The 14,735-nt window shown below is 39.0% G+C and overlaps 2 protein-coding genes across 2 annotated transcripts in view; both read left to right on the top strand.

Annotated features, from left to right (window-relative positions):
* The window catches only part of LOC103378976 (phospholipase D1-like), a 26,584-nt gene extending 16,449 nt beyond the window's left edge, over positions 1-10,135 (top strand). The window contains exons 11-26 of the mRNA XM_017042105.2: positions 878-887; positions 1,565-1,646; positions 1,937-2,047; positions 2,123-2,308; positions 3,034-3,274; positions 4,068-4,196; positions 4,424-4,542; positions 5,034-5,147; positions 6,624-6,734; positions 7,580-7,668; positions 7,775-7,888; positions 7,980-8,029; positions 8,103-8,237; positions 8,713-8,866; positions 8,983-9,100; positions 9,464-10,135. Of these exons, the coding sequence (XP_016897594.1) occupies positions 878-887; positions 1,565-1,646; positions 1,937-2,047; positions 2,123-2,308; positions 3,034-3,274; positions 4,068-4,196; positions 4,424-4,542; positions 5,034-5,147; positions 6,624-6,734; positions 7,580-7,668; positions 7,775-7,888; positions 7,980-8,029; positions 8,103-8,237; positions 8,713-8,866; positions 8,983-9,100; positions 9,464-9,688 (1,988 nt within the window). The 3' untranslated portion in view covers positions 9,689-10,135. The remainder of the gene's footprint in view (positions 1-877; positions 888-1,564; positions 1,647-1,936; positions 2,048-2,122; positions 2,309-3,033; positions 3,275-4,067; positions 4,197-4,423; positions 4,543-5,033; positions 5,148-6,623; positions 6,735-7,579; positions 7,669-7,774; positions 7,889-7,979; positions 8,030-8,102; positions 8,238-8,712; positions 8,867-8,982; positions 9,101-9,463) is intronic.
* A 9-nt stretch (positions 10,136-10,144) lies between these two features.
* tnika (TRAF2 and NCK interacting kinase a) overlaps positions 10,145-14,735 on the top strand; it is a 75,531-nt gene continuing 70,940 nt past the window's right edge. The window contains 1 exon segment of the mRNA XM_017034099.2: positions 10,145-13,050. Within this exon segment, the coding sequence (XP_016889588.1) occupies positions 12,994-13,050 (57 nt within the window). The 5' untranslated portion in view covers positions 10,145-12,993.

Below are 14,735 nucleotides of genomic sequence, written 5' to 3'. Positions count from 1 at the left end.
GTGAATTATTTGTCATTGTGACACAGCACACACAACCAAGTGTGACCACCCAGTGGGCAGCAGTGTGTGGGGACGGTGCCATGCTCAGGGAACTTGGCAACTAGTGGACTCGAAGTCGCCTTTCGAACCCAAGTCCACTTCCTTAACCACTGAGCCACCACTGCCCTTGTTATATTTATCCTTCAGTTTGCTCATTTGGATATACTGATTACCTACATTTAAGAAATGTGTGTGAAAAAATATCACTAGGTTCATATTGTTTTTGCTCTTTATTTAGTGATTTTTAAAAAAATGATTATTTAGAGCTACCTGTTGGCTTTGTTTAAACTGCTAAACTTTACCTTTAAATTGAATGTGTCATATATATATTTTATTTGCCAATATTATCTCTTTTCTCTTTTCTACCTATTTAAAGGTGTTGTTGATGTTCCTTTTATGTCGACCAACCAACAAACTCAAATTATAACTTTTCCTTCACAACAACAAAGTTGAATTTAATTTTGACTGAAGAAAAGATTCTTATTCACAGTGTAATCAAATCATCAGAGTCCCAGGGAAAATAATCTCCTCACACAACGTGCAATATCCAATATTAAGTCAATCAACAAAATCAAATCCCAGAATCATTTCCTGTTCTAAATTAAATTGTACTTGTCTTCTCTAATTTCCAATTGGGTTTTCTGATGTGAAATAATCACTTTCATCTTTTCCATTTAATCTCTTTTATTTCTGCTGTTGTGATTTGCATTTAATCTAATCCAATGATGTGTCAGGCTGTATAATTCAGGCAGCACAGTAAACGTGTATGGCTCAGGGTGCCGTCGTGACCGACTCATTACAGAGTCTCATTATGTCACGCCTGATGTTTATACGACAGTTTACACAATGTTTGTGTTTGCTATAAGTTAGTGTCAAAAGACAATAATCTAAAAATATAGGTGAAAAAAAGATATTTTTAAAAAATCAACCTCATTTTTTTTTGTAATTAAGAGACTCTTCAAAGCACTGTTAGTATAATCACAGAGTAACGTGATTGTTGGGTGGGTCCGGAAGTAATGTAATGTTATAGTATCACATATAACAATATAATAGAGCAATATGATAATGTTGTTTCGAACAGTTTCAAAGTCACCAAAACAAATAAACATCACACACAAGATAATGAAAATTACATTAGGTGGAACAAAGTAAACACCCCTAAACACAAATAAAATGTGGCTTTAGGTTAAAAATTGCAAAAATGTTGCAACATTAAAAAGAGAGTTTTTCTAAGAATAATGACAGTTACCTAAGTTAGCAAAAATGGCGATTGCTACAGACTGCAAATATTTCCTGATTTGCAGTTTTGCATGTCTTGATGAGACTGCAGTTGTGAGAGCCCAGAAGTTTACCCAGGAGTTTGTAACAGTTTACCATAATAGAAAATAATACACAAAAACAGCCTATTGAGTAGTACTGAGGTCAGAAATGCCTATGTATTAGCCAAAGCTAAAATATACATTTACACGGTCTGCTGTATATTAATTTAATTTATTTGTTTGTTTGTATTTTTTTAACCACTCAGGCTGAGTCCAGAGATCTTCTTAAAGAGACCAGTGGTGGAGGGAAACAGGTGGAGACTGGACTGTATCCTCAAGCGCAAGGCAGTAAGTCTGACTCTAGACTGTGACCTCCATGATGACCTTAGAGAAGGACACACAACCCTAGCCATTCCCGTAAAATGTGGAATGCAATATATTCAACATACGTACAAATCAAAAGGTTTTTAGACAGACGCTATTAAACATGTTGACAAACATCTCGTGCTAAGACAAATATGTGCAGTGGTACAGTCTAGTAAGTGACTACAGTATGTTATTTGCATATAACTGTAATAGTTCTTCTCCCTATGGTGTGTTTTCAATGCCTAAACCTGTATGAACTTTTCTGCCTCCAGCAACAGGGAGTCCGGATCTTTGTGATGTTGTACAAGGAGGTGGAGTTGGCTCTGGGCATCAACTCGGGCTACAGCAAACGGACATTAATGCACCTGCACCCAAACATTAAGGTAAATAATGAGGCGATGCAACCCTACTGCAGAGAAGTGTTTGATTTATCTTAATGAGGATCGTTCTGCTTTTAGGTGATGCGTCATCCAGACCACGTCTCCTCCTCCGTCTACCTGTGGGCACATCATGAAAAGATCATTGTCATCGACCAGTCTGTGGCATTCGTGGGCGGGATTGACCTTGCGTATGGTCGCTGGGATGACAGGGAGCACAGGCTCACCGACGTTGGCAGTGTGACGCGCTCTTTGGCCATGGAGCAGGTGAGGAGCTCACATGACTCACTTTTTTTTCTTTTTTTTCTTAATACAATCAGTTAAAGTACCCCGAGTAAGCCGTGGTCAAAGTCTGGCTCTGTGGTTAATCATTGGGTCGTAGACAGGACAGGAATTTGTGTGTAAATTTATACTATTTTCACTATTTTTACCATTCTATTTACAATCCAAATGTAAAACAATATTTGGATATGAAGATACAGTTTTTATCCAGTGTTGACTACTTACTCTCTCAACTTGCTTTTAGCTTTATTTGGTGTGTGTTTTTGTTGGTTTCCACCTTTCATTTAGCTAAAGCTAATCTGCTTTTTGACTAGCTTTAGCTACTTCTGGGTTAATTGTTTTGGGTGTATTTTTGGCTAGATTTAGCTAGTACTATGCTACCATTTAGCTTTATTTGACGTTAATGTTGAAATCTTTTTTTTAAGCTTTATTTTGTGTAGTTTTGACTAGAGCTTTATTTGACGTTAATGTTGAAATCGTTTTTTTAAGCTTTAGTTATTACTGGGCATGCGTTAGCGTCTTCAAATAAAAAACAGACCATATAAAGTTCAAATTCTCTCTGTATTGAGTCATAATATAAACAAATCTTCAGTTTAAATTTAATGTTCCTGACACAAGTCCATCTACTATCTAATAGTTAAGTGTGAGATATAACCTTTCATAAAAACCAGAACTGTGCTGTCTTATTTATTACTTTGTTATTTCCTCAGGCTGGTTCCACCAACACCCCCTCCACAAAGGCCGTGCCATCTGCTGACATCGCCCCCCAGAGCAACGGACAGAGAACGGTGACGCCCCCTCCACCTTCACCGTCTCTGCCCAGTGATCCTGTGAATTTGCCCAAATTGAAGGGGATTGGACGGCACAGGATTGCTCGCTTCAGTCTGTACAGACACCTGCATAAACACGCGGTGCAGCACGCAGACAGTGTCAGCAGTGTGGACAGTGCTGGTACGTCCATGTCAGGAATTAGTGCCTCAGGTTTTTATAGAGCCTGAACTTCGATGAAAGGTGACAGAAAACTGCACATTTCTCTACAATATGTTGCTTAGCAACATATAATTCAATATATAAATACCATTAAATATAAAAAAAAAACCCAACTTTACCAGGTAAAATACTTTTGTTTTTGCAAAACTTTAGCCGGATGTGGCCTGGTTTTTTAATCCAGCTCGACAAACTTGTCCAAATGATGTTATTATTTTCTATTATCATTATATTATTCTGCCTTTTCCCTGCAATGCCCAATTCTCTCCAATAGATGGCGTAGAAAAGGCTTAAAGCTTAATGGCATGTGAGTCAAAAGGTTTGCCCACGCCTGAGCTTGAGTGTCTGCTTAATCAGTAGATAGCTAACTTAACTATTTATAACCTATAACCAAAATAGATTGGAAATATTTGCAAACATGTTCTTAATGTTTAGCAAATATATTTGTCGATATCTTATGATGATGAACTATCAGCTCAGCTAACTAATCAATAACATAACAGATGGCTAATTTAGCTAGCTTTAACTTATTTACTCTGGTAGTGTAGCTAAAATGCAGATGGCTAAATAAAACATTTTGGAAAGTTAGCTTTTTAGACCTTAACCAGGTTTAAGGACCTAAACCTTAAAAATTAAGCTAGTTAGCAGCATGTGGTGTCTGAAGTTAGCTAAATCTATGCCACATTGTTGATATAAAATCAGTGTGGTTGTTGAAAGAAGTCAATTCACCATCATGTTTTTATATGTGTGTTTTCAGGGAGTGGTTCAGTCAAAAGTCTGAAGACAGGTGTTGGAGAATTACAGGGAAACACGCGGTTCTGGCACGGAAAAGACTACTGCAACTTTGTGTACAAAGACTGGATCCAGCTGGAAAAACCATTTGACGGTACAGTACATACACAGAGTGGAACACTTTCATCTGGGAATATTTCTAATTCCTGCACCATAGTAAAGTAAAAACATCTGGATAATCAAACGCTTCTTCTACAGAACTGTACACATATTTGCTCAGCATTGTCACCAGACTAACACCCTCTCTTTCCTGTTATTGCCCTCTTTCTCCAATTTCCACCCCTTTTCTTTTTTTTCCTGCTTTTCTTCCTCTCCCTGCAGACTTCATTAACAGATACACCACTCCCAGAATGCCTTGGCACGACATCGCCTCAGTGGTTCATGGTCGAGGTGCCAGAGATGTGGCCAGACACTTCATTCAGCGGTGGAACTTTACTAAGGCACCAAAAGTTTATATACTTTGACTGCTGCTCATTTTCAAAACAAGTCATGAGTGGATAATATTTTTTTTGTATAGATATTGACTAAAGATTAACTACATTTTGTTTCCTTTTAAACTGATGTCCATCATAACTTACACAACACTATAGCCATTACAATATTTTAAAGAATTTAAAAAAAAAAACACCTCAAAGGGCAAATTATTATTGATATCTATTGTCACAGGCCAGATGTGACAACCTTGTGGACTGCAAGTGGTCCCCAGTCATGCGGTTTGAGACCACTCATCTAACCCATGCTGCACTCACAAGGAACCTGGCATAAATGAATAAAAAGAAGAAAAAAAACTTAACTGCTATAATTATGGTAAAGGGAGAGTTTTGTGGAAAAAATCTTCTCACAGCACCAACTCACAAAATGACCCTGTTTTTATGGTTTCTCTTCAGTCAGACTCAGTTTCTACCCTCCCTCTGCTCCCACTCTCCTGCAGATCATGAAGCCAAAGTATCGCTCTCTGTCTTATCCCTTCCTGCTGCCCAAATCCCACTCCACTGCCAACGAGCTCAGATACCAGGTCCCTGACAGTGTGGATGCCAAAGTACAAGTAAGTGGACACGCCAAGTACACTTGAGAAAAAAATGATTACCACATATAATGTAAATATGCTAGAACGGGTCGGCTTTCTGCAGAGCAGGAGCCAAACCACGGCCCAACCCCCCACTTTCAAAAAAGCCGAAGTAGAAAATTACAGAGAAGGGAGAAGAACACGTAGAGCTTCCATAAACTCCCACTCTATTCCCTGCATCCCAGTCTGTGAGCACTGCTGGACGGAGAAGAAACAGATTGACTATTATACAAACCCTCAGCGGGCCAAAAACTTACATAAGTAAAGTAGTACATTCAATTTTAAACTTTTTTGGTCTGGTAAAGAAACAAATCTAGGGATGTCCGATATTAGCTTTTTGCCGATATCCGTTATGTCAATATTGTCCAAACACTTCACTTCCGATTCCGATATAAACCAATAACGATATATGCAGCAGATTGCCCCCAAAACAGAGGTTAATGTCTCAGGACCCTACAAGAGATTCCAGCATATTTGGCAAAACCCAGGCATGTGGCTATCAGGTTTTCATTATCGGAGGAAACACAGATAACGATTCCTACCGATATTATAATTATGCTAATATTGCGCTGTTAATTTAGTCGACCATTATTATCGGACATCCTTAAACAAAACGTTTGTGGAATAAAGAAATTAAAAGGCATCATGACCTAAATTTCAGATGCCTAAATTGGTGACCTGAAAATCTAACTAGCTTATAATAAAGTCAGTGATGCATTCAATGTCTTAGTAAAAAGGTGGTCTGCAGAGACAAAGCATAAGCGTACTCAAAACAATGTAATCAATATTAATAATATTTTTTTCTCACCTTCCTTAAACAGAGGCTAAGAATACAGTACAGTAGAGTATTTTTCACGACAATGTCTCTAATGTTATTGGTTTTTTTTTTCTTGCATCAATAGTGCTACTTCAGATCAGTGGTTCACTAACTTTTTCTGCAGCAGATTCTAACTGTAATATAAAGTTTTTGAAATGTAATGACTTCAGATGTTTCTATAATCCCACACCAGCTGTGAATTTTAGCTCATGCAGCACCAAAGGGTTGGAATTTGTCATTCCTCAAAACTAAGACCCTGGTTCTATAGATGTTGGTTGTGAACTTGTTTCACTCATTAGACTTCAGTAAAGAGAGAGTACTGTGGTGGCTGGAATGTTTTATTAATTCTGTTTGAATGTGCTGCAGGGCTTTGACTGAAAGTTTTTGGAAAGGTGGCTGTCAAGTGCTACATAAACCTGTCCGAGTGCCACACTCGGCGCTCGGGCTGACGTTTGTCCTTTCTTTCGTTTTTTATTTCTGTTTATTGCCCCGTAATTACAGTCCGGAAGATGTATTCTCACAGAGAAAAATCAATATCCCTACAGAGTATAAATAAGGGGGTTCTAGTACATATCTTTCAGCACAAGCATAGTACAATACTGCTGTTAGAGTCTTACACAGTAACTCCTATATGGTAGGTGCTGCGCTCAGCCTCAGACTGGTCTGCAGGTATCAAGTACCACGAAGAGTCCATCCACACGGCCTACATCCAGGTTATCGCCAAGAGCAAACACTACATCTACATCGAGGTAAGAAAACTGTGAGGCCCTGGATGTAAAGGTAAACAATAAATCAAGTATGGAAGAGTTTTTATTTTATTCAGTCAGTAAATATTTCATCTTGTGTGTTTGTCTCAGCAGTGTGCAAACATTAAAGATGACTTTTGCTTAGCGCTGTTTGCCCAGATTTAAATAATCGTCAAATAGCTAAAGGTCATCAACATGTTAAATAAGTTACACCAGAAATCAAGAAGGCTCCACCATGTATATTTGACAAAAGAATAGAAGAAGTAAAAACCCAATAAATATATATATTTTTAAATGGTATCTAATAAGGTCATAAATTATTAAGGATAAACTCAACTCTGTGTAACAGAAATAAGTACAGCTAAAAGTTAGCAAAACATACCGCAAAACAACACATAAACTAGCTAAAATTCATGGAATGACTGCTATAATGTATGGTTATTTACATTTTACAGTATGTAAAAAGTTTTCTGATAATTAGCTTCACAAATATTCTTATCCTTTTTGATAAAGACAGAGTATTTATGACACTGTGATAATTTTACAATATTATCCAATAGTTATCGGATAAACAGTATGTTTTCTGATATTTGTCTGAGAAGCTGTATTTATATTTTACAGTATTCCAAGTCCTATCTGGTATTCGATATTTACATGCTACAGGCATAAATGTTTGTATAAATTTGTCTTAGTTTAAAGTTGACCGTTCTTTAGAGGAACAATATGAACACTACATTAGTTATTTTAACAGCATAAGTTTATTTATTCCTATTTCGTGCTTCTTGTTTTCCGTCGACGCTGTGGAAAATCACAGCTTACCACTAACAGTTTAATGTCTCTATTTCCAGAACCAGTTCTTCATCAGCTGCGCTGACAACAGGACAGTGTTCAACAAGATAGGAGACGCCATCATTGAAAGAATCATCCGAGCACACAAGTACGAACTAGCTGCTGTGTTAACCTGCGTCATGTTATATCCAGTAATTTTGTTAAACATTTATGAAAGCGGACCATGTGACTGACACGGACGTGTGTTCACGCAGGGAGGGTAAAAAGTACCGGGTTTACGTCGTCACTCCGCTGCTTCCTGGCTTTGAGGGTGACATCACTACAGGAGGAGGAAACGCCATTCAGGCCGTCATGCACTTTAACTACAGGTGGAACAAACGTCCTATTAAAAACAGCAGCATTTTAATATGGAAACGAGGTAATTCGGCGAGTCTTAACGTCTCCTCTCTGTCTCCTCAGGACTATGATCCGAGGAGAGTACTCCATTATATCCCAGCTGAAAAGAGAGAGTAAGTTACTGAGTTACTACTAAGAGTTAGCATTAGTGTCACATCAGCCCTCACTCTCCCCTCTCTTTGTCAGTGGACGAGCAGTGGATGAACTACGTCTCCTTCGCTGGTCTGAGGACCCACGCTGAGATGGAGGGACGTCTGGTCACGGAGCTCATCTACGTCCACAGCAAGATGCTCATCGCCGACGACAACACAGTGATCATCGGTCGGCCTGCCACTGCATTTTCACTCTTCCATCTGTTGTTAACACTTTCTAAAATGTCGTGGAGTCACGACATTTGTTTATCTCACTTATCACATAAAAAGGTTTTGAATCGGTGTCAAGTGATAGTCAGGCAGCTCACTTGTGTCACCTGCTGGCAGAGGAGGTGCATCTCATCCGAGCAAATGATTTAAGTTCACGCTTCCTTTACCACTAGGCCACCACTGCCTCCCCACTAGGCCACCACTGCCTCCGGAAGTTGAATTTTCGCAGGGTTCGGGAATCGAACCAACGCTCACAGGATCCGGAACCGGCATCACTGTCACTGCCAACCAGTGACATTGACAAGTTGGCGAAAGATGTTGTTGTTTTCCACGTCTTTATATGATTTTTTTTTTAAATACTGTATCAAACAACCATAAAAAATGCAAACTATATATTCCTCAGAAGCAACTCATCAATTTTATATTTCCCTCAGGTTCTGCCAACATCAACGACAGGAGCATGCTGGGTAAACGTGACAGCGAGGTAGCAGTGATCGTTCAGGACTCTCAGAAAGTGGCTTCTATGATGGACGGCCAAGAGTATGAAGCTGGACCGTATGCTCTACAGCTGCGTCTGGAATGTTTCAAGTGTGTTCATGTGACATAACAAGGCTTGAGCTTAGATTTTTGTAAAGAATTCCGACAAGTGGCACAAACAGCTGAGGAAATATCTGTAACCTGTTCGCTTTCTTGCCTCTGATCAGGACCATCCTTGGAGCTCACACTGACAGCAGCATTGACCTGTCTGACCCCGTCAGTGACCGCTTTTATAAGGACGTGTGGATGACCACAGCTGGACGAAATGCTACCATCTATGAGAAGGTATGAGAACTTAAAGTCAGCTGAAAGATAGATGATCTAGGTAAAAGAAGAAAAAATAGACTAATTTATAAATAAACTTAAAAACAAAGTGCTTAAAATGTTTTGAAGACTGCAATGCTAATGATTAGCAGCAACTCTGGTTAAAACTCAGCCAAAAGATCAGAATGTTACTCGATAGATGAATTGAATCACCAAGGAGAGACATAATATTAGCATAAAAGCTTTAAATAACTTAAATAACTAAGTTATTGATCACGACTACAGCTTAGATTAAAATCTGCTACAGAACATCTTAAAGTAGCTTATTTTCTATGGCTAAAAGCTAGCTTGTAATATAGCCTCCTTTGTGTGTTTGTGCTACAGGTTTTCCGCTGCCTTCCTTCATCTCTGGTTAGGAACATGTCAGAGCTGGAGCAGTTCCAGTCCATACCAGGGCTGGCTCAGACCGACCTGACCCGGGCTCAGGAGGAGCTGCGTAAAATCCGAGGCTTTTTGGTCCAGTTTCCTCTGGACTTTCTGTCGGAGCACAACCTCATGCCCTCTGTGGGAAGCAAGGAGGCCATGGTTCCTACTGAGATCTGGACTTAAGGATGGATAAAACCACTGCCTGGGATAAAAAAAAAACAACTGCAGTGAATTTGCAGTAAATTTCATTCACTAATTTAAAGATGAGATGACAGAGAAGGTTCACAGCTCTGCTGGACTGGATCTTTCTTTTTTTCCAAACTCTTTCATCAGCGGTCAAAGAGTCAGAGGCCAAGCACTAAAACGTGGGGTTGTATGAAGGAGAAAGCAACGACAAATGTTTGGTGTATGATCTCCTGTCTGACTGCACTCAGACACCAGTCATCATTAAAAACAGGCACATGAACTTTAGGATGTTGGGAAACAAGCTTCCCTCTGGACACTGTTGGAAAAAGTTTTGGAATTTTTCCAGGGACCAGGTGAGAAAGTAAGAAAATCTAAGACAACATCACAGCTTCTTAAACCAACAATAGCTAGCTTCTGGTTAAAGAAATAACAAAAGAGACGAGACTCCTTCTGGTTAAAGAAATAACAAAAGAGATGAGACTCTTTTGTGTGAAGCAGGTGAGTTTGTAAAATCAGCCTGTGCGATGCGTTAAAGTGCAATTCACTGTATATGCACTGGTGTCAGTGATGTTTCTTCACTTTTACTGCTTGGTGGTTTTTAGCTATGGTGAAACATTTAAACAGCAGCCATCGTGTACCAAAAAGATGATTTTTAAACTAAGATATTGGATATTTGGTGAGTGTTAATTATTGGTCGTCAACCAGACTACAAGCCAGACTGTTATAGTTCAACTTGTGAAAATGTAAATCATTTAGAAAATCCCATTTTTAACAAAACAAATGAACTCTTTTACAATCCAAAATGCAGCTCTGAACCAGTGTGTGAGCCTGCCACACACTTTGCTGAAGGTTGCAGAGAAGTCAGTGATGGGAATTTTTTTCTCTCTTTGTGACACACTGACAGAGATTCAAACCAACAACTAACTAACTTTTACTTTTCACCACATCAGATTTGTCTATGCTCTTTTGTTAAGACTGCTGCTGATGACAACTTTGCAAATATAAACCTTAATACAAACCTCAGATATTCCTGCAGCTTAGTTTTCTATCCTCTCATTTAAAATATTCCAATTCTTATATTACAGTCCACTGGAAACACTTCATCGTTGTAAAAGTAACTAGTTTTTATGTGATCTTTGTGGCGAATTGTGGGTATTTTTGGTCAGTTATAATTTATTCTGGCAGTTGTTATGGTCACATGAGCATATTGCTTAGTGTAATGCTGCAGTGCTGTTTTAGATTAATGATACCCCCTCCAAAAAATACTGCTAAATAGCTCTCCATATTAGTCTAATGAGTAAAACACTAAGAAACAGGTGTGGCTGAAGAGTTATATTTTAGACAAAATACTAACTTCTGAATCCCAAAATTCAAAATAATGCATAAAATATACTAATAATTGAGCTGTAATTTAATAATAAAAAACAAAACAAAACAACAACAATACTTTATTTAGTTAGTGCCTGTTTTCGGACAATCTCACGGCGCAAACTCAATATTGCAATTCCGCCTTTGCACAGCAGATGGTGCTAGTCGCCTTAAAGACACCTGTAGAGGAGTACGGTATGATGGGAGACTTCTAGATCTTTTCGTCGTTATTTAGTCTTTTGTTAAAGTGTTTTTGAATCCAGTCTTTCGAAACGTTTCTGTGACTTTTGAAAATATATTTTATATACTTTATGTGAATGTCTTTACTGATTTGTTTTGATTTCTTCCTTCAGAGGGACTTCGTGCATCACAGCCCCTTCCTGTAATGTGAAATAAGCACGTCCCTCCTGGTTACTCCAGTTTTAAAATGATATTAGCAGATACTGGAAATGCTGTTGGGTCATTGTGTCAGTCGTAACAGAAGTTTCATATTTTATTTTAAGGGACCAGGACATGAAGTGATAATATAAAAGAAGTTATTATGATTTCTACAAAACAGTTTGCATTATCTTTGTACAATAATATGGTATTTATGTAATGTGTCCTATGGCTTTTTGGGTCACGGGTGCATGGCTTGGTTTTGTGTGCTAGTGCTGAAATCTGATTCAATACTGCAATCATCAGAGCTTAGACATCTTCACTCTGTTTGTGCAAAACACCGTTGTTTTTTTATTTTAAGAAAAAAATCCCATCTGCACATTCACAACAGTGTAACTGCACTAGGAAATAAATATGATCTGAAGAAAACTCCAGCTTTCACAGTGGTTAGTATTTTTGCCTTACAGCAAGAAGGTCAGCGGTTTGATCCCTGTGGTAACTGATGGTCTCTTGAATGGAGTAGTCACGTTCTCCCATACAACTATTAGAGTTCTCCAAACAAACAACCAAGACATAAGATAATGGTTTAGTTTTTTCATATTTTCTGTTGAAGTCCTTTTAAACAAAATATCAATCTTCCCAGGAGGATTAACAAAATAACTTTGGATTTGAACATACGTCTGAGCGTTCCTATTTGGCAATAATTCGCTGCATCGATTGTTTTTTGGCCTATGATAAGAGCGCACTTAAATTATTACGGTAATTACAGATAATCTGTCCATTTTACCGTTAGCGTATTAAAAGAAACACGCAATATTTGCAGGTAAGAAGGACGGAGAGATAGTGGAGCAAAGGGTGGGAAGAGTGAAATAACGAATGAAAGAAAGAACTCATGAAAGAAAAAAGAAAGAAAGACGGAAAGTTTGTAAGGTCCATGCACTTCCTCGTTAAACCCCGCCCAGTCCGGGGCGTGATCCGCTGACCCGCTGCTCTCTCCCCTCCCTCTCTCCTCCCTCTCTCCACCTCTCTCTCCTCCTGTAACAGTATTCACTGGCTGTCACAGCAGCAGGAGGAAACCCCTCTCTTCTCCTCCTACTTCCACTACTCTGTTTAAAACTATAAACATAAGCGCAGACATGGACCTGGATCTAGACCTTGACCTGGACTTAGAAACCTGGACCTGGACCTGCTGCAGCCACTGAAGATGATGGACCTGGTGGCTCTATATCTCAGCTGCTGCTGTGCGTAAAAGCCGGCACTGACGCTTTACACAGGCAGATAGATAAGGGGGAGAGAGGAGGAAAGGAGGAGCAGGTGGTGTTATTATTATTATTATTAGTAGTCTTAGTATCGACGGCTCTCCTGCTGACGGAGGCTCCAGTGTGGAGGGCAAGAAAGAGAAGGAGAGAGACATAAGGAGGAAGCGCGAGCGCGCACACAGTCGTGACAGCTGAGGCCGTTTCAGGATATAGAGCAAGTGAGAGGAGAAGACCTGCTCCTCCTGCTCCTCCTGCTCCTGCTGCTCCTGCTGCTCCTCCTGCTCCTGCTGCTCCCTGATGGCGAGTGACTCTCCCGCTCGGAGTCTGGACGAGATCGACCTGTCCGCTCTGAGGGTAAGCCGGAGAACATCCTGATGATGATGATGATGGTGGTGGTGGTGGTGGTGATAAGGGTGTTTAGGTGAAATGCTCTCCTCCTTTTCTCTCTTTTGAGCCTCCGTTTCCTCCTCCGTCCGTGCACCTGAACGTGCTCCTTGAATAGCAACACCGGCAACGTGAGGCTGCAGGAGGCGGATGTGGAGGAGACCAACACAGTGTGACAAAATGTCACATTTCTGTGTAGTTATTATTTAAAGTGACACCTGGAAGCATTGGTTTAATTGAAGGCACTGACTGTGTATCCGGTGTATATGTGTGTGTGTGTGGTCAAGTGAAGGTTGTTCAGCTTTTGACCCGGATAAAGAGGTGCGTTTGGTTCTTCTACATCCGTGTTGTTTTGTACCTCATATTTTATTTTGTTGTTGTAATTTTTTAATAACGATACAATGCGTGGAAATGCTAACCCTGTAGGTGGCAGCATTGCAACTTCATTGACGCAGAAACTCAAAAGAAAACGCAAAACGAACGTTAGCAGGATTAGCCTAGCCTAGCAGAGGAGCCTGATATTGTCAGAGTTGAGATTGTTTTCGATTGTCAGTTTTCCACACTTTTAAATGAGATTTAACTAGAGTTTTTTTTACGGGGTTGTGTGTACAGCTACACAGACGGGCAGGAATGTAATTTAGCGCTAATTTAGCTAGCCAGGCAGACCGTAAACTCAGTGAGCTATTGAAATGTTTGTTCAAAATTGGTTGGTTTTTATGCCACTAAAACAGTTTTATCATTACTTGGGACCATGTTGAGAAGGTGAAACTTCCAAAGAGTTGGTTTATTACTAATATTATTTTTTAATTAATATATTATTAATTTTGGATCATCTACAATACATCTACAACCCCACAGAACCACAACACTGTAACTACACTACAGGAGGGTTGAGAATTGTCCATTTTGTTTTAATGCACTGCCTGTACAGTACTCACCAGACAATGCTACACATCTAGTTCTGGGTTGTGAAACAGAATGCAGTGTATTAAAGGATTTGATTAAAGATACTTCTTTATGCTATAAATACTACACCATCCACACAAGAATGTGTAAAACATATTCTGATGAGCTGAACTCTTACAGTATCACCTTGTTTTTGTTTTAACCTGGGTTATTATACTGTTCAAGGAACCGATGATTTTATGTGTTCAGATTTACTACACTTTAAACTACACTATCAGTGTATGAGCAGACGTCAAAATGTTTTTTTTTTTGTTGATTTGTCGAAACCCCTGTATTAAATACTGAAGGTTTGCAAAGGATTTTGATTTGGACTTAAAAGAACATTTGAAAGGAAGTGGATTTTAGAGGAGGTAAAGTAGCAGGTTGTGTGTGTATATACATATATATTTAGATAGATAGATAAGTGTATATATATATATATATTTAATTTGTCTTAGAACATTTTACATCCTATTTGTATTTGCAAAATAAAAAAAAAATAGATCAAATTGTCAGATTTTAAGACATTTATGCAAATTTTAGCCTCCTAGTGTCTCACTGTTCCTCTTCTGTCGTGTTTTTCCAGTTTGGCCTACAGAGATGTTTTTTTCTGGTAATTCCAGTTGTTAAAAAAAGTAAAATGTTTGTTTTCTCTCCTAAATGCCCTAAATGCATTGGCTTGAGTAGGTGTACCTAACAGAGTGACTGCA

This window comes from Cynoglossus semilaevis, chromosome 1 (genome assembly GCF_000523025.1).
Source record: "Cynoglossus semilaevis isolate Cse_v1.0 chromosome 1, Cse_v1.0, whole genome shotgun sequence".
Classification (NCBI taxonomy): Eukaryota; Metazoa; Chordata; class Actinopteri; order Pleuronectiformes; family Cynoglossidae; genus Cynoglossus; species Cynoglossus semilaevis.
This window is presented reverse-complemented; position numbering and strand designations above follow the sequence as displayed.